Raw genomic sequence first — 19803 nt, 5'->3', positions numbered from 1 at the left:
CCACATACACATGAGTCCAATTCTTGTTTCTTTGTGCTGTTTTCATTGGTCTCTTTGCTTCTCTCTATGCCATGATCACATTTTTTACCCACAGATCTGGCACTAACTTTGTAACCTTGGGCAAGTTATTTCTGTGTGCCTATGAAATTACAATAGTACCTACATTATTGAGTAAAGGAATAAATGAACCAATATATTAAAGTGCTTAGAAATATGCACCTGGCCCAAGAATAAAGCTCAAATGTTAATTATTTTGTTATTAAAAGTAATTTCTTTAACTTAATAGTCTTGATAACTAGTAGGCTGATATTGCCATCTTGTTTTTCCTAATCTAAACTGAGAGGAAATGGGAAAGGCTTATGGAAAGATTCCCTGAGAAAGTGACATGTAGAGTATCTGAAAGATGATAGGAACTAAATAGATGTTGGGAGCAATAGGAGAATATTCTAGGCAGATGGAGCTGTAAGGCAAAAAATGGAGTATCTAGCAACTGAAAGAAAGTTCTTGTAGTTAGATCTCAGCACAAAGAAAATTAGTACCAGTTGAGACCAGATAGGTAGGTAGGAGTAGATAGATCAGGCAAGCCCTAGTAGGCAACGTTAAGGATTTTAGACTTCATCTTAAAATCAAAGTTATAACAGTTTATAAAGATTATTATTTCATGACTTTTATTCTTTCTTAGCAGTCTAAGAATAAAAGTTATGAAAAAATCAATCTTTACAAATGGTTCTAGCTATTAAAAAAAAAAAAAAAATCCTCAGAAACTGAAATTGGTCCATCTGGATCCTAATAGCACACCAAGGATTAAGAGTGCTGTTGAGAGAGGCACCTGGGTGGCTCAGTCAGTTAAGTATCCAACTTCGACTCAGGTTATGATCTCAAGACTGGTGAGTTAGAGCCCCATGTCAGGCTCTGTGCTGACAACTCAGAGCCTGGAGCCTGCTTCAAATTCTGTGTCTCTTCCTCTCTCTGCCCCTCCCCTGCTCATGCTCTTCCTCTCTCTCTCAAAAATAAATAAACATTAAAAAATTAAAAAAAAAAAAAAAGAAAGAAAAATGAGTGCTGTTGAGAATGTCTAAGTCCTGTCTTTGTTCACTTATTTGTAATCGTTGAGAGGTACTGATTCTGTTGTAGGCTTTTATCAGTTCACATTGAGGAGTCTTACATTTTGGCAGATACGCAGATTAGGGATTAAGTTTTTATAGTATAACAAATCTATGTATATGTCTTGAAATATTATTTTTTTTAGTTGTCAACTTCATCTAATACTATTATCTTGAGTATATTTGAGAAGTCTACATACTTTTTTTAAATTTTGAACTATTTCTTAATTTTTTTCAATTTATTTAAATCCAAGTTAACATATAGTGTAATAATGGTTTCAGGAACAGAATTTAGTGATTCATCACTTACATTTAATACCCTGTGCTCATCCCAATAAGTGCCCTCCTTTTTTTTTAATTATTTTTTTAATTTACATCCAAGTGAGTTAGCATATAGTGCAACAGTGATTTCAGGAATAGATTCCTTAATGCCCCTTATTGGCCCATCCCCCCTCCCACAACCCCTCCAGCAACCCTCTGTTGTTTATATTTAAGAGGCTCTTACGCTTTGTCCTCCTCCCTGTTTTTATATTATTTTTCCTTCCCTCTCCTTATGTTCATCTGTTTTGTCTCTTAAAGTCCTCATATGAGTGAAGTCATATATTTGTCTTTCTCTGACCAATTTCACTCAGGATAATACCCTCCAGTTCTATCCACATAGTTGCAGATGGCAAGATTTCATTCTTTTTGATTGCCAAGTAATACTCAATTGTATGTATATACGTGTATATATAAGAAAATACGTATGTGTATATATATATATATAAATACACACACACGCACATCTTCTTTATCCACTCATCCATCAATGGACATTTGGGCTCTTTCCATACTTTGGCTATTGTCAGTAGCACTGCTATGAACATTGGGGTACCTGTGCCCCTTTGAAACAGCACACCTGTATCCCTTGGATAAATACCTGGTAGTGCAATTGCTGGGTTGTAGTGTTCTTCTATTTTTAATTTTTTGAGGAACCTTCTTACTCTTTTCCAGAGTGGAGAAATCTACATATTATTTCTATAATAGATGTTCCTGTTTTTTTCCTACATTTCCTTCATCTTTCATTACCACAAAATTCCACAAATAAGATATAGGTAGCCTATAATAGAAATATGATGGACTTTTTAATTGAAAGTAGTGTTGAAAGCAGATAAATATCCATCAAATGAGAGAGTATCCTCTTACAGTAGTAGTAGTATACAGAAAGTAGTCACTTCATGATCTGAGAGTTGAACTAGAAATATTATGGCAAAAGACGAGATGAATACTACCCAGTACAAACTTATACTATAACAGTAAAGGATTTATTAAATACTTTGGCAGATAAAATGCCATCTTTTAGAAGTATCTTTTAAATATAAATAGAATTTGGTAATATTTCCCAAGTAGTTTTAATGTAAGTTTTATAAATCGCTTGTTATTTATAGTATTACTGTTAATCTATAAATTCAGTGTGATTCCAATCAAAATCTTAATCATAGTTTTTGTGGAACTTGGTAAACTGACTCAAAAATTCATGTGGAGGAGCAAATGGCCAAGGATAGTTTAGGCAATTTGCAAAATCAGCAAGCTGAGGGAACTTGCCCTAAAAAAATAAAGATTAAGATTAAAGTAATAAAGATACTATGAAATTGGCACAATGATTAAAAAAATAGATGAAACAGAGGAAAGGCCATTTAGTGTGACATTAATTTGCAAAGAAAGCAAATGAAACATCTGAATAATTTTATTTAGATATAGGAGACACTCTAAAAGATGTTTAGTGAATGAGGTACAATTAAGTATAATTTTCTTTATTATTTAACATGTAAAGTTATTGCTAATCTATTTATTTTAGAAACAGGGTTTTCTTAGGACTTAGTCTCTGAACTTTTTCTCCACATAAGTCTCAAATTCTGCAGTTTGAGAACTTTCTGTTACGTAGTCCTGACTATAGGTTTGGGGTACTAGTGTATAGATAATTCTCCAAAACCCATTTTTAGGGAATTAAACTGCTGACGAATATTCTCTAGGAATTTGCTTCAGATATTTTCAGATATAACTGTAGGGTTTCATTCCTATACTTAGTGCTGCATGTGGTAAGCACAGATACATAATAATGATGGTCTCCAAATAAACTTGGCTTACCTGTGTTAGTACACTTGTGGGCTTTAAACATCTTGTTGACCTTTACTCCTGATTTTGTTTGTGATTAAACCTAGTTAAGTGTGGGGAAAATATTTCTGGTAAAGAATTTAAAATAATTATGAGTCCATGGCAAAGTGGTATTTCATAGTAGATATAAAATAATCAGAATTAATTTGTAAACTTTTTTACGTTTATGATTTTTTTTTATATTTTGTTTGCTAGAACACCATTATTTGACTTCTTCTGTCACTGACCATCTGATGAGAAGCCAATTCTAGATATTTGAAAATAAGATGAATACAGTTTCAATAAAGTAAAGCTTATAGTGCTTGGGTACCACACTTTTGAAACCACCAAAAAAGAAAAAGAAAAACAATTCTCCTTGCCCCAGCAGATTTTACTACTGTATGAAAAACAGATGGAGACAGTATTATTGTTATTAATTTTGTTAGTGAAGAAACTAATTGTTTTTATAGTTTTAAAAAATGTGAGGGGCGCCTGGGTGGCGCAGTCGGTTAAGCGTCCGACTTCAGCCAGGTCACGATCTCGCGGTCCGTGAGTTCGAGCCCCGCGTCAGGCTCTGGGCTGATGGCTCGGAGCCTGGAGCCTGTTTCCGATTCTGTGTCTCCCTCTCTCTCTGCCCCTCCCCCGTTCATGCTCTGTCTCTCTCTCTGTCCCAAAAATAAATAAAAAACGTTGAAAAAAAAAAATTTAAAATAAAAAAAAAAATGTGTTATAGTTATTATAATCGATCTTGCATACTTTTAATAATCCATTTTCCTTATCCCCAAAAACATAGAGTAAAATATATAAAATTAACATACTGTGTGTGTAAGTTTTTTGCAGAAGAACCATTTTCATGTTCCTTTATAGTTTACCATGTTATATTTTAAAGTTTGTTTTGATTGATTCTTAAGATTACCATTTGAATTGGTTCACTTGTCAAATATTTTATTGAATAGTTACTGCATTTTTTAAGAGGTACTGTTAAGGATTTTTTTTTTAACATGTATGTCAATACTTGTCCTCAAATAGTAGATATTTATAGAACAGTAGAAATAACACTTTACACAAATGAAATATTCTTTTTCCAGATACTGAGTCACGTTACAGTTATTCTCAATAATCCTTTGAAGTAGGCATATACTGTAGTATAAAATGAAGTATCAAAAATAGCTTCTTTGCTGTTCCTATAGTTCCTTTACTGATTTCTTTTCTTTTTCAGGTACCTAGTCGATAGTCGCTGGTTCAAACAGTGGAAAAAATATGTTGGCTTTGACAGCTGGGACAAATACCAGATGGGAGATCAAAATGTATATCCTGGACCCATTGATAACTCTGGACTTCTCAAAGGTCATTATTTCTTTTCTTCAGTCAGGTTGTAAATGTGTTCATTTGAATATGTTATAGTAAATGTATGTAATATGGAAAATGTTAATGTAAATAGATATATTAGAAATTTCTTTGGGGCTCAGTTGGTTAAGCTCAGCTCAGGTCATGATCTCGCAGTTCATGAGTTCGAGCCCCGTGTCAAGCTTTGTGTTGACTGTGCTGACAGCTCAGAGCCTGGAGCCTGCTTCGGATTCTCTCTCTCTCTCTCTCTCTCTCTCTCTCTCTCTCTGCCCCTCCCCTGCTCATGCTCTGTCTCTCTCTGTCTCTCAAAAAAATGAATAAATGTTAAAAAAAATTTCTTTGTATAATAGATTTGACTTAATGAACTCAGATTATTCTATCATAATTAGTTATTACTGTGTATTATGACAGATTGTTTTCCTTTATTATGTAAGAAATGTTTATTATTCACATCTTTAAATGAAGAATGTAAGTTAGAAAGCACTATCTTAAAACACTATAGTGCTACATTATTCCTAATGGACGCATGATTATTTAGTTGGGGAGCACTGGTAAATGTTTACATTCTTGGATTTTTGCATCAATCTTCTCCAACCCTTGCTACTTACCAGTTTTCTGTACCTCTCATTACATTTAAAGGGTATAAAACACAAGTACCGGAGCTTCCATTTCTGGCCAAGATGGAGTAACAGGGACTAGATTTACTCTTCCACCTGAGCAAACTAAAACCTTGACAAAATATATAAATCAGTGATTCTCAAAACACTGGATACCAGGCAGCAAAGAACAGTGATCCTTGAGATATAGGAAACAAATCTGGTAAGCCCTATGATTGCCTCAGCTTACTGCATTGATACCAGTTTTCAAAACAAGGCACAGAAGAGGAAACCCATGTAGAGCCTGGCACTCCCCCCAGTTGAGGAAAGAGTTTGGGATTCAGGGAGACCCAGGCCACCAGAGTTTTGAGTTTAGAGTACCAGATAGGAATGACCAGCAAAAAGAGACAGAGACCTAGAGATATACAGAGTCTCTCTCATATATATCTCCAACTGAGTGTTGATTAGCTCATGTATGTGAAAGGGGTACCCAAGGCCAAGGAAAGAAGCTCCCAAAAGAATTAGAGGGAACAATCATTGGGGCTCATATAGTACCAAGAATAAAGTGTTCATAACAGAGTGGAAAGCCTTAGAATTCATGGAGTATACTACTGCGAACAGTTTTGCCACTGTAATAGGGCAAAATTAATCGTCCTGTCCTTTTATCCTGAAAGCATCAAACTTTATATCTTAGAACAAAATGCAAGAGTACTTAGAGAAATTCAAAAATATTCAGCATCCAACAGGATAAAATTTATAATGTCTTGGATCTAACAATATATTACCTGGTAGGCAAAGAAGCAGAAAAATATGCATAATGAGGAGAAGTATCAATGTTTAAAAAATTTTTAAGTAGAAAAAATTAACAAATGGAACATACAAAACAAATTAGCAACGTGGTAGATTCAAACTCTTCTCTATGAATAATCACATTAAATGTAAATACCCCTAATTAGAGGTAGAGATTGGATAAGAAATAAGACCTAACTATGTACTGTCTATAAGAAACCCCTCTTTTGATATAAAGATATAAATGGATTAAAAGAATTGAAAAAGTATGGCATGTTATGGTAAGCAGAATTCTAAGACTGACTCCCAGTGACTGCTCTCTCTCTTATATAATCAGCTCCCCTTTGAGTATGGGTAGAGCATGGGAATTAGGATGAGATACCATTCCCAGGATTATTTATGTTGTATAGCAAAAGGGAGATTATCCCACCAGGTTTAATCTAACAACAAGTGCTCTTTAAAAGCAGAGACTTTTCTCTGGCTGGTAGAAGTCAGAGATTCAAAGCATGAGAATTACTCAGTACATCATTGCTGGTTAAAAATGGAAGGGGCCATGTGAGAAGGAAGGCAGGGGATCCTTTAGGAACAGAGAGAGACCCTGGCTCTCAGCCAGCAAGGAAACAGACCACCTCAGTCCTGGCATCATGAAGAACTGAATACTGCCAACAGTCTGAATGGGCTTGGAAGCAAATTCTTCCCCAGAGTCTCTAGTTAGGAGATCAGCCCATCTGACATCTTGATTTCTGCCTTATGAGACCCTAAATAGAGAAGTCTGTTGAGCCCCCTGAACTTGTAACTCACAGAACTATGAGATAGTAAATGGGTTATGGTTTTCAGCCGCTGCATTAGTTTGTTATACAGCATATAGAAAAGTAATACCTGTGCTAACACTAATCCAAAGAAAGCTGGAGTGACTGTATTAATATATAATTATATAATACATAAATAATATATCAGTAAAGAAAATGAGACTCTCAAATCAGTGACAGTTTTTAAGAAACTAAAAAAGAACAGATTAAACTTAGAAGAAAGTAATTTCAGAACAGAAATTAGAGAATAGAAAAATAGAGAAAAAAAATCAATGAACCAAAAATTGGTTCTTCTCAAAACAAATATAATATGTCAATTATAAAAAAGGAAAAATAAACTCGTTCTTTGTGAAATAATAAAATGGGTCCATATCTAGTTTCTGACTAGCATCCGACTCTTAATTTCATCTCAGGTCATGGTCTCACAGTTCGTGAAATTGAGAGATTGAGCCCTGTGTCAGACTCTGTGCTGACAGCAGGAGCCTGCTTAGGATTCTCTGTCTCCCTCTCTCACTGCCCCTCTCCTACTCTTATGTATACACATGCACACTGTATCTCTCTCAAAATAAACAAAAAAAAAAAGAGAGAAAAAAGAAAAGACAAAATTGCCAATATCAGAACACGAGAGGTAACACCAGTTCGGAATCAACAACTATTAAAAGGGCAATAAAGAATTATTACGAACTTTATGCCATTAAATTCAACAAACCAGATGAAAAAAAGTGAAACTGCCAAAGCTCATTCCAAAAGAATAGATTGCCTGAATAGCCCTGTATCAATTACAGAAAATGAATTTGTAGCTTAAAATTTTTCACAGAAAAACCCATCAGATCCAAATGGTGCCACTGGTGAATTCCACCACATATTTACAGGAGAAATATATACCTGTTTTACAAAACTCTTCCAAAATTGGAAGCTAATACTTTCCCACTCATGCTATGAAACCATCATTACCCTGATACCAAAATCTTACAGACATCCAAAGAAAACTCTTGTCTACGTATGTTGTCTAAACAGAAGTTTAGTAAATAAAGTCCAACAATGAAATGGGTATGTATGTGTAAGATATATATATATATATACATACCCATTTCATATATACATATATATACACACACACACACATATATATATACATATATATATTTTATATATATATGTATCATATAGAAAAATATATTTAAAAGATAATACATCAGGGCTCCAGGGTGGCTCAGTTGGTTAAACGTCCAACTTAGCTCAGTTCATGATCTCACTTTGTGAGTTCAAGCCCCACATTGGGCTCTGTGCTGACAGCTCAGAGCCTGGAGCCTGCTTCAGATTGTGTCTCTCTCTCTCACTCAAAAATAAATAAACATTAAAAAAAATTAAAGATAATATGTAAGATAAAAGAATAAAATGAAGGAAGTGTCCTCAGCCTCAAAATGGGCTTCTACAAAAAACCTACAGGTAACATGAAAAAAGCAAGAGTGTCCATTTAGGTCTTCTGCTGACCTTAGAGGTTCCACCCAGTGCAGTAAGGCAAGAAAAAGAGGTAAAAAGCATACAGATTGTACAGGAAGAAGTAATAAATCTGCTTTTATTCACAGGTAACTATGCCTAGTTGTCCAGAAAATTTGATTGAATCTACAAAAAACAAAGTTTCTAAGGAGTAATAAATGAGATTGGTTTATAGGATATAAGACGATTATTTAAAAACCCAATTGTATCTTTTTAATTTTTATTTTATTTTAGACAGCGAGAGAGGCAGAGGGGGAGAGAGAGAAAATATCATGCTCAGCATGGAGCCTCACATGGCCCGATCCCATAACCTTGGATCATGACCTGAGCTGAAATCAAGAGTCAGACATATCCTTGCCAACACATTGTCCTTTTATTATAGCCGTCCTGCTGGGTGTGAAGTGATACCTCATTGTGATTTTGATTTGTATTTTTCTAGTGATTAATGATGTTAAGTATCTTATCTGTGCTGTCTATATATCTTTTTTGGAGAAATGTTAGTTCAGATCCTGTTCCTATTTTTTAATTGGGCTTCTTTTTATTTTTCTGTTTTAAGTGTTATTTATATATTCTGGATACTAGCTCCTTATCAGATATATGATCTCCAAAAATTGTCTCCCAATCTGTAAATTGTCTTTTTACTTTCTTATGTCTTTGAAGCACAGTAGTTTTTAATTTTGATTAGATCCAATTTATATTTTTTTCTTGTTGTGGTTTTGGTGTCAGAATGCATTCCCTAATCCAGGGTCATGAAAGATTTACACCTATGTTGTCTTCTAAGAATTTTATAGTTTTAGCTGTTACATTTATGACTGATCAATTTTAAGTTAATATTCGTATACAGTGTGAGACAAGGATCAATTGAACAGATTAGAGAATCCAAAAGTAGATGCACACATATGTGGTCAATTGATTTTAAACAAAGATGTAAGAGGATTTCAGTAGAGAGGATAGTCTTTAAACATACTGCTTGAACTTGAGCTTTAGGTATCTGTTCGCAAAAAAAAAAAAAAAAACAAAAACAAAACCAAGAAACTGAACTTGGATCCATACCTGGCATTATATACAAAATAAACTCAAAACAGATCATATAAATTGTAAAAAATAGGAGAAAATCTTTGTGACATTGTGTTAGGCAGATTTCTTAAATGTGATATGAAAAGCAAACTGATAAAAGAAAAAAACCTGTGCTCAGTAATAAAATCTTCTTCAAATGATAAATGTTAAGAATGAAAAAACAAACCACAGTGTGGGAGAAGTATTTGCAGATCACCTAACTGATAAAAGACTTGTATGCAGAATAAAGAATTCTTGAAACTATATTAATACAACAAAACCTAGTGGAAAACATAGGCAAAAGATTCGAACAGATGATTCACAAAAGAAAATGGAGTTTTCAAAAACTGCATAATTGCATAGATTATCAGCATCATTAGTCATTAGAGAAATGAGGTTTCAAATGTGTATGTGTATGTTTGTTTGATACGTGTATCAAAATGATTAAAATTTAAAAGAATGATACCCAAGTGTTGACAAGGATGTGAAATAAGTGGAGCTTCTATACACTGTTTTTGGAAATAGGAAATTTCTTAAAAACCTAAACCCATGTTTACCGTAGAAACCAGTCATTCCACTCCTACATATTTACCCAAAAGAAATGAGAATATATATCCATATGAAAACTTATACACAGGTGTGCATAGCAATGTTATTTGTAATAGAGAAAATTGGAAACAACCCCAAATGCCCATCAATAGCTAACTGGATAAACAAATTATAGTATATCCATATAATGAAATCCTACTCAACAATTAAAAGGAATGAAGTATAGGGACGCCTGGGTGGTTCAGTTGGTTAAGCGTCCAACTCTGGGTTTTGGCGCAGGTCATGATCTCACAGTTTCATGAGTTTGAGCCCCATGTCAGGCTCTGTGCTGGCAGTGAAGTATTAATATGTAGAAACATAGATGGCTCTCAAGATAATTACGCAGTGTAAAGAAAGCCAAACAAAAACGCTATATATAATTTTTACATGAGATTCTAGAAAATGCCTGTAGTAACAAAAGACAATTTTCATATAAAACTACAAAGTGCACATTAGTCTATAGTTGCAAAATATGGAGAAACAGATAAGTGATTTTTGGGGGACAGGACAGTAGACTTAGATAAACGAAAGTAGAGATTACAAAGGACTCTTAGGAATCCTTTAATGGGGAGGAATCTATCCATCATTTTGGTCATGGTGGTGGTTTCACATTTGTATTGATCTGTCAAAATTGACCAAATAGTTCACCTTAAATATGTGCAATTTATTGTGTATCAGTTATGAGTCAGTAATTGCAGAAGTAACAAATATTGTTCACTACACATAAAGTTACTATTTGATTCTGGTACATAGTAAAATCATTTACTCAAACTCTTGAATTATTGTGGAAAACAGCTTAAAAGTCTTAATTTTTAAACTTTTCTTTCTTTTCCTAAGTTTTCTGGAGGGCAGTCTGTCAGTAGTAGAAAGAAAATGGATGTTTAAGTAAACCAATCTATTTGAGTCCAATTTGTACAGTCTTCTGTATGTGTCACCTTCGGCGAGTTAATCAGTACTGGAATCTGTTTACTCATTAATTTGGAGATATCTACCTCATGATACTGTTTTGAAAAGTCAGCTAACAGTGTTTTCTGTAGTAACACCTTTCAGAGTACCTGCAGTTTTCTGTATGTATGATCTTGGGAAAGTTACTGAGTTTCCCTGAAAATATTTTCTAACCTAAAATGGAGATACCTATCTTACAGGATTGCTTTGAGAACTGAGATAACATGGTTGTCTCCTGTAGTATGTCTCATAGGATATGATGCATAGAGGTGTTTACAATGTGTAAGTCTCTTTCACCTTCAGCAGGTTCTGAAAATATGTTCCAAATGATCAGTTTCATAAAGAATTTAGAATTACAACTAAGGTTTTAAAAAACTGAGTTTAAAAATTAATGCTTAGTTTGCATCTGCGATTGAAGTTTGTATTATAGAACTTAGAGTTTTACCATTTCTTCTCTACATGAAAGTTTTCTCAAAGTTCAGTGTGATTCTCTGACCATAGATTGATGCTAGATGGAATAAATAACTTTCTTTTAATCTTTTCAGAATTTTTCCTGCTTGTTTTATATTGTAATGTCTAATTAAGAATATGTGTTCTCACTGAGATACTACTAACAACAATTTTACTTTCCATGTTTGTTAGTTTAAGACTGGGTCAGATTTGGGGCGCCTGGGTGGCGCAGTCGGTTAAGCGTCCGACTTCAGCCAGGTCACGATCTCGCGGTCCGTGAGTTCGAGCCCCGTGTCAGGCTCTGGGCTGATGGCTCGGAGCCTGGAGCCTGTTTCCGATTCTGTGTCTCCCTCTCTCTCTCTGCTCCTCCCCCGTTCATGCTCTGTCTCTCTCTGTCCCAAAAATAAATAAAAAAACGTTGAAAAAAAAAAAATTAAAAAAAAAAAAAAAGACTGGGTCAGATTGAGAAAATCTTTATGTTGTGTGTAATTCAATGAAGTATATGTGTTTGTTTCTGCACTTTGAAAATTCAGGTAACAGGACCAGATAATAAAAAATGAGTCTAAGATTAGAACTGTCATACAGGTGTAACTCATGCTCTTGCTTCTAGATCTCTGGTCTGCCCTGCAGTAAGTTTTTAATTTAACCAGAATTTTGAAAATGATTATAGAATTAGAACGACATCAGAACAACTACCTCTACTTTAGATTTTGGGAGGAACGTAGATTATGGGCCTTCTGGAGTAATGATTTGGTTTTCAAGGTGCCCTTTTTTGATTTCCATCATGGTTCCCAGCCCATATGCTTTGGAGTCTTGTAAAAGGTTATTGATTTGCTTCTGAATTTCCTTCATCACCTAATGCTAGAATGATCACTTTTACCACGTGAGGAATATCTGCTACTTGAAATATTGGGGAAACACTTTTCTTTCAGATCCCTTGGTATTTTTTTAAGATTACACCTTAGTATTTTTTTTAAGAGCTTAATAAAAAAATTATGTCTTAAACACTGTTCATTGACTACTGGTACACCTTGAAACTTTTGAAAGCAACAGTTTATTTTGAAACATGTAGATTTATATGTGAATTTCTTCAGAGCTTTCTTCAGAACTCATTGGTTAAATATTTAAATTAGTCTCCATGAATTTAAGTAATCTATCATAGTTACACTATATAGTTTTAAATATATGTACTATTGTTTCTTTTTACATATCAAGTTTACTATTTTCTTTTGCAGATGGTGATGCCCAGTCACTTAAGGAACATCTTATTGATGAATTGGATTACATACTGTTGCCAACTGAGGGCTGGAATAAACTTGTCAGCTGGTACACGTTGATGGAAGGTCAGGAACCAATAGCACGAAAGGTATGTATTAAGCATAACTGAATAAAAATATTTTTCTCCAACAGTTCACATTTTTGTTTAGGAAGCAATGTAGGGTACGTATTCTTACCTTCATTTTATAGATGAGGAAATGAGGGCAGAGATAGATTCAGGGTCTTTTAGAAAGTCACATCAGTTTAAAAACTTAGGCAGCCTGTTTTCTTAACCACTATGCTACAAGTTTTACAGTTAGAGTTTAGAAACATTAAAAATGATGCATTATCAGGGTACCTGTGTGGCTCAGTTGGTTAAGCCTCCAGCTCTTGATTTCGGCTTAGGTCATGATTTTACATTCGTGAGATTGAACCCCGTGTCAGGTTCCATGCTGGGTATGGAGCCTGCTGAAAATTCTGTCCCTCTTCCCTTCCCTTTCTCTCTCTTAGTCTCTGTCAAAAAAAAAAAAAAAACAAACCCATTGTTTTTACTTTTTGGAACTAAAAAGTCATTTATGAAAGTAACGGTGTTGTCATTTAACAGAATACCGAATGTTTAAAGTAGGTCTGCCAATCTTACACAAGTATTTAATAGTGTATCAGGCAGGGAGGGGGAAGAGAGGAAGGAAGAGTTTGGGGACCAGAATCTCTGAGCATATAATTATTTATCTTTTTTTTTTTTCAACCCAGAAACAATTAAAAAAACAAATTAGGTAACACAAGCGTATAGACCTGTAGTAGACCAAACCATACATGGATTTATTTGGAACTGCTACAGAGTTGCTATATTAACAATTTGTATGTGTATATTGGTGGTTTAGGTATAGAATTAAATCTTAGGGTGCCTGGGTGGCCTAGTTGGTTAACCGTCTGGCTCTTGATTTAGGCTCAGGTCATGATCTCATAGTTTGTGGGATCGGGCCCTGCGCTGACAGTACGGAGCCTGCTTGGGATTCTCCGTCTCTCTCTCTGTCCCTGGAATTATCAGACAGAAATTTTAAAATACTGTGCTTATGGGGAGCCTGGATGACTCAGTCACTTAAGCGTCTGACTCTTGATTTCAGCTCAGGTCATGATCTTATGGTCATGACAACGAGCCCGTAGTCCAGCTGTATGCTGGACATGGAGCCTGCTTGAGATTCTCCACCCCCCCGCCATCCCTCCATCACTTGTGCATACATGCGCACACTCTCCCTCTAAAATAAATATGAATAAATAAATACTGTGCTTATTATGTTTAAAAATAAGACCGTTGAAGGACTTCAAAACTGTTAAGAATTAAATATAATTCTAAAACTATTAACCAAATAAAATCTGTAATTCTAAAATAATATGAAAAAAATTAAGAAGTAATCAGTATTTGGGTAAAACAGTAAGCAGAACCAAAGAGAAAGTTTGTAAACTAACTGATAACATCAGTAGAAATAAATAGACTTGGGGCACCTGGGTGGCTCAATTGGTTATGCGTCCAACTCTTGACTTCTGTCAGGTCATTATCTCAGGTTTTGTGAGATTGAGCCCTGCGTCGGGCTCTGTGCTGTTAGCACAGAGCCCGCTTGACATTCTTTGTGTCTCTCTCTGCCCTGCCCCACTCATGCTCTTGCTTCCTCCCTCTCTCAAAATAAACTTTAAAAAATATATACAGATTGAAGCTTAGAGACACTGAATGATGGAATATACAGAAATAAGCAAAGGCACTTTGAGCAAAGTGCATTAGTTTAATATACATACAGGTGGACTCTTAGAAGGAGAGAAAAAGCAGAACAGCATAGAAGTAACATTGGAGGTGGGACACCTGGGTGGCTCAGTCAGTTGAGTGTCCCACTTCGGCTCGGGTCATGATCTCGTGGTTTGGGAGTTTGAGCTTCGCGTCGGTCTCACTGCTGTCAGTTTGGAGCTCACTTTGGATCCTCTGTCCCCCCCCCCCCCTTCCTCTACTGCTCACACTCTCTCTCAAAAATAAATAACAACAACAAAATTTTAAGAAGTAATGCTAGAGATAATAGCTGAGAATTTTCTAAAACCAGTGGAAGGTAACATGCTACAGAATCAAATGCTGTGAAACAAACCCATGCTCAAAAAAATACAAACAAAACCATACCCAATAAAAATGTTCAATAGCAAAAGCAGAAAGATATTCCTCTTATACCCAAAAAAGAGGTCTATTTACCTTCAAAGTAAGAATAAACAAAGAAATTATTTCTCAGAAGAAATCTGAAAAATAACAATAACCATCTTCAACATGATGAAAGAAAATCACTGCCAACCTAAAATGTGTATCCAAGAAAAGGATCCTTCAGAAAAGGATCCTTCGGATAGTGAAAAAAGCTATTTTCAGATAAACAAATTGATAGAATTTGTTACTAGCAGACCTGCACTAAAGGAAATACAAAGCAGTTTTCAGAATGGTAAGAAAATTATTCCGTATGGAAGCTTGGAGACCCAGGAAAAAATGTAGATTAACAAAAGTAAATATTGTGAATAAATCTTAAGGCAGACTATTTAAAATGGTAGTAATATCTTATTAGGATGAATATATACATAAACTTAAAATACATCATATTAGTATATAAGTTAAGGTAGTAGCCTCCAAGACAACCTCCTTGTATCCATATCCTTGGGTAGTCCCTTGTGGCAGTAACATGGCAGAAGTTAAAGTGGATGTGTCACTTTCAAGATTAGATTTTAGGATAAAGGGAGTCAGAAGGTACAGACTTCCAGTTATAAAATCGGTAAGTCATGGGGTTATAATGTATGGCACGGTGACTATAGTTAATAGTACTGTATTGCATTTTTGAAAGCTGCTAAGAGAGTAGATCTTAAAAGTTCTTGTCACAAGAGAAAAATGTTTCTAACTATATAGGGTGACAGACATTGACTAGACTTTTTGTAGTGATCCATTTCACAACATACACAAATATCAAATCATTGTTTTACATTTGAAACTAATGTTACATTTCAATAATACCTCATTAAAATAGAAAAGATGAGATTATAGAAGGTACCTCAGTTTCCATCTTGGGTGCACACACCCTATTGCACTCTGTCATTTCTCGTTCTGGGAAGTTTAACTGCATACTCAGGCAGCCTGTGGAACGGCTCATATAGTAAGGAACTGAGATCTCTGGGCAATAGAGAGAAATGGAGACCTGTTAACAACCATGTGAGTGACCTCACAAGTGAATCCTCCAGTGTCATTACAGCTTTCAGATAATTGAAGCCTTAGACTACAGCTTGACCTTAATCTCATAAGAGACCCCAAGCAGACCAACCTAGCTAAGCTGCTCCAGGTTCTTGACCCTCAGAAACTATGTGAACTAATGTTAAGTTGCTGAATTTTGGGATGATACATTATGCAGCACTAGAAAACTAGTAACTGGGATGCCTGCGTGGCTCAGTCAGTTGAACGTCTGACTCTTGATTTCTCCTCTGGTAGTGGTCCTGGGGTTGTGGTAGTCCTACAGTGGGCTCCCACTGAGCGTGGAGCCTGCTTGGGATTCTCTCTTTCTCCCTTTCTCAAAACAAAACAAAAAAGTATATAAAAGAAAACTAAGAACTAATTTTGGTAGTTCTGGAAATAGTGTGCTGCCTTATCAAAATTTGAAGTGTGGTGTGGCTTTAGAACCAGGCAGGGAGTAGAAGCTGTAAGAAATTATGAGTATTAATGAAAGCTTAAAGTGCCTTGAATAAATTGATAGCACAATTTTAGACTTTGAGGAGGCTGCCAGTGAGGGCTCACAGGAAAGTGAGGAAAATCTTAATGGAACCCAGAAGAAGTGATCTTTGTTGTAAGGTAGCAGAAAGTTTAGCAGCATTTGTCAATTGCAGTAAATTGAAAGGTAAAAAAATATCTAATGAGCTGAATGATATGCCAAAATATTGGAAGTACTGACTGGTTTCTTCTTGTGCTTCATATAGTCACATGTGAGAAGGGAGAGAGAAACTAAAGAAAGGGCTGTTAAAAAGGAGCCAAGACTTCCTGGTTTGGAAGATCGATGGCCTCTCCAGATGACAATGCTGAAACTCTGATGTGTTCCCAAGCAAAGATCAAACTTAAGTCACTCTCAGGAAAGCATGAACGAAAGTTGAAGCCAAGAGTACAACTGTAAAATTCTTTATTAAGACCTCAGAGAAGTCAAAGGTGGTACCTCACAATACTGTTCAGACAAAAGGCCTTTAAAGAATTTCAGGGTGTACTTCACACTTCCTTTCAATATGTGGCTTCTAAGAACAGTAGAGCTTCTAAGAAGCTTAAGAGCATTGCCCTTCAGGCTTTCAGCGTAAACCCAAGATAGGACATATCTAGAGGACATTTGTGGATGTGACTTTTGTCTAATGGAATGAGACTCCAGTGAGATCCACTGGAGACCTGTGGTGTTTTCACGAACTGCTACCATCTTGGACTACAGAAACAGTGTTAAGATCAAAGAGGCCTTTGATCTCTGAGACTTCTACAAGCAGAGGTCAGACTAAGAATTTACTCAACTGCACACATGTGCTAACTTTCATGAAAAAAAGTGTGATTCAGGAAACAAACAATGTTGTAAAGAGTCATTTTCAGGCCCTGATCAAGGAACTTTAAGTATTTGCCCAGGTGGATTTCAGAATTTCCATGGACCGTTGACTCCTTTGTTTCTCTCCCCACCCCATCCCCATCCCTTTTAAGAGGAATATCTAAAAAAATTGTCTTCTGTATGCCCCACCATTTTATTTAGGGTGTATGGTAGGCAGAAAACTTATATTGTAGTTCACAGGATTATAGATAAAGAGGAACTATACCCAAGATGTTTAAGAAACTATATCCAAGGCCTTATCCATACCTGGATCCGATATAGATGACAAGTTTCTAAACTTGGAGTTGATATTATAATTGGGTGATACTAATGGGGGCTTTGCAGGGAGTAAATGTATTTTGCATGTTGTAGGGAGGGACTGTGACTTACTGGGAGCCAGTAGAGAGTGGACTGTGGTAGCCAGCCTCAAAAAGCTTCCCAGTGACTGCCACCTCCTGTTACTTATATACTCTTGTGTAATCTCCCACGTTGTACCAAAGTTAGTCTGTGTGACCAGTAAAATATGGCAGAAGTGATAGTATGTCACTTCTGGGATTAGTTTCTAAAAGAAAAGATAACTGGTGTTTCTAACTTGGGAAGTGCTCTTTTGTGTGTACACTCACGCGTGTGCTCTCTGTCACTCTCTCTCTCCCTCCCTCCCTTCCTCCTTCGCTCACTCACTCTCTCTCGGGTCAGTCACTCTGAGTGAAGCCATATTGCCATGCAGGCAGCCTATAGAAGCACTCACATAATGAGTTAAATTCTCTGCCAGCAGCTGGAGAGGTTCTGAGAACTGCCAGCAACCACATGATTGAGCTTGGAAGCAGATTTGAACAACGTGGTTAAACAGCATGACCTAATTGACATGCATTGCACTTAGTGCAGAATACAGATTCTTCCAGAGTGGAATTTTTACCAAAATTGACCATATGCGGGGCCATCAAGCAAATTCCAATGCACTTCTAATGTTAGAAATTATTCAGTGACTTCTGTCCCCAGTGGAATTTAGAAGTTGGTAACAAAAAGGTAACTAGATAATCTCCTAGCTATCTAGAAATGGAACATTATACTTGTAAAGTAATCCTTAAGAAATACAATGTAAAATTAAACATTTTAAACTGAATAATAATAACACAACATGAAAGAATGACTAAAGTCATCCTTAGAATGTGCTAGCTTAAATACTTATATTAGAAAAGAAGTCAAAATCTTTTGTCTCAAGGAGTTACGAAAAGGAAATTAAGCCTAATCAAGAAACAATAACATAAAATAGAAAAAAAAAAACTATATTAAATGAACAAAGTTGGCTCATAAAGAACAGTAAAATTAGATCAGTAAAATAAAGATGAGTCCGGGCAAGACTGATCAAAAATAAAATAATGCTTGGGGTGGGGGGGTGGTGTCACCAAACTTTTTCTGTAAAGAGCAGATAGTAAATATTTGCAAGCCATGGTAGTCTCTGGAAGGTATTCATCTCTGCTGTTTTGGTTGCAGTCATAGATGATACATAAGTGAATGGGCATGACTGTGTTCTAGTAGAATGTTATACAAAAATAGATGGCAAGTCAGATGTAGATGTAGCGTGTGGGGTCATAGTTTCCCCATCCCTGATTTCAGCACTGGTTAATTAATGCCTACCAACATCACAAAAAGAGGGGCAACTAGATAACTATGCATCTTATTTAGAATGTATCTCATTGAAGTAGTTTTACTGAATATTGCAAGAATATGAAGTAGTTTTACTAAAAATTGCAAGAATAAAAAAATGCATGGTGAACTTGCAGTTAAAAGACATTTTAGAGACTTTTGTGTATGGACTTGATTTGGATCCTGATTCAAACAGTATATTAAAAACGAAACAGTAGGGGCAGTTTGAATATTGACTGGATATTTGTATGAGGGATTCGTTTTAAAGGTTTTTTTTTTTAATTTTTTTAATGTTTATTCATTTTGAGAGAGAGAGAGAGAGAGAGTGAAGCAGAGCCTAAGTAGAGGAGGGACAGAGAGAAGGAAACACGGAATTGGAAGCAGGCTCCAGACTGTGGGCTGTCAGCACAAAGCCCAATGTGGGGCTCAAACTCATGAGCCATGAGATCATGACCTGAACCAAAGTTGGAGGCTTAACCAACTGAGCCACCCAGGCGCCCCTAGTTTTAAAGTTTTTTTTAGGTGTGATGTGGTATTATGGTCCTGAGTCCTTGTTTTCTTGTTTTTGAAGAAATAAGTCCTGAAATATTTGTGGATGGAATATCATATGTAGGATTTTTTTATGTATTAACACCTATGATTTTGAAATTTTGTTAGACTTCACTACTTGTCTGTTTTTACCACTAGGATAAGCATAGTACTCAGTAAGTGCTACAAAAATGAATGCAGCTAACTCCTCAAAAATAGTAAATGTGTCCATTAGGCCGTATTATCAACTTGTTTTAGATACCAGATTTCCTTAGAAATCACTTGCTGTTTCCAAAGGGGGGAAAATGCTAATATTCACAGCAAAATGAACAAATAGAAATTATATTTATTTTAATTCAATATAAATTTTTATTTCCCTCACTAGTAAAGAGATTTTACCTTTGTTGTGGATATCAATTAATGGAATTACTTTTATTTAGCC

At 35.6% G+C, this 19803-nt stretch overlaps 1 protein-coding gene across 6 annotated transcripts in view; it reads left to right on the top strand.

Moving 5' to 3' along the window:
* USP15 (ubiquitin specific peptidase 15) overlaps positions 1–19803 on the top strand; it is a 118841-nt gene that overhangs the window by 18070 nt on the left and 80968 nt on the right. For all 6 annotated transcript variants that reach the window (XR_009265585.1, XM_058742167.1, XM_058742166.1 and 3 more), the window contains exons 2-3: positions 4456–4583; positions 12552–12682. Coding sequence is in view for 5 of the 6 variants with exons in the window: in XM_058742167.1 (XP_058598150.1) it covers positions 4456–4583; positions 12552–12682 (259 nt within the window). In the remaining variant the exon portion in view is untranslated. The remainder of the gene's footprint in view (positions 1–4455; positions 4584–12551; positions 12683–19803) is intronic.

Source organism: Neofelis nebulosa, chromosome 8, assembly GCF_028018385.1.
Source record: "Neofelis nebulosa isolate mNeoNeb1 chromosome 8, mNeoNeb1.pri, whole genome shotgun sequence".
Lineage (NCBI taxonomy): Eukaryota > Metazoa > Chordata > Mammalia > Carnivora > Felidae > Neofelis > Neofelis nebulosa.
Note: the sequence above shows the minus strand (reverse complement) of the source record. Positions and strands in the feature narration are given on the sequence as shown.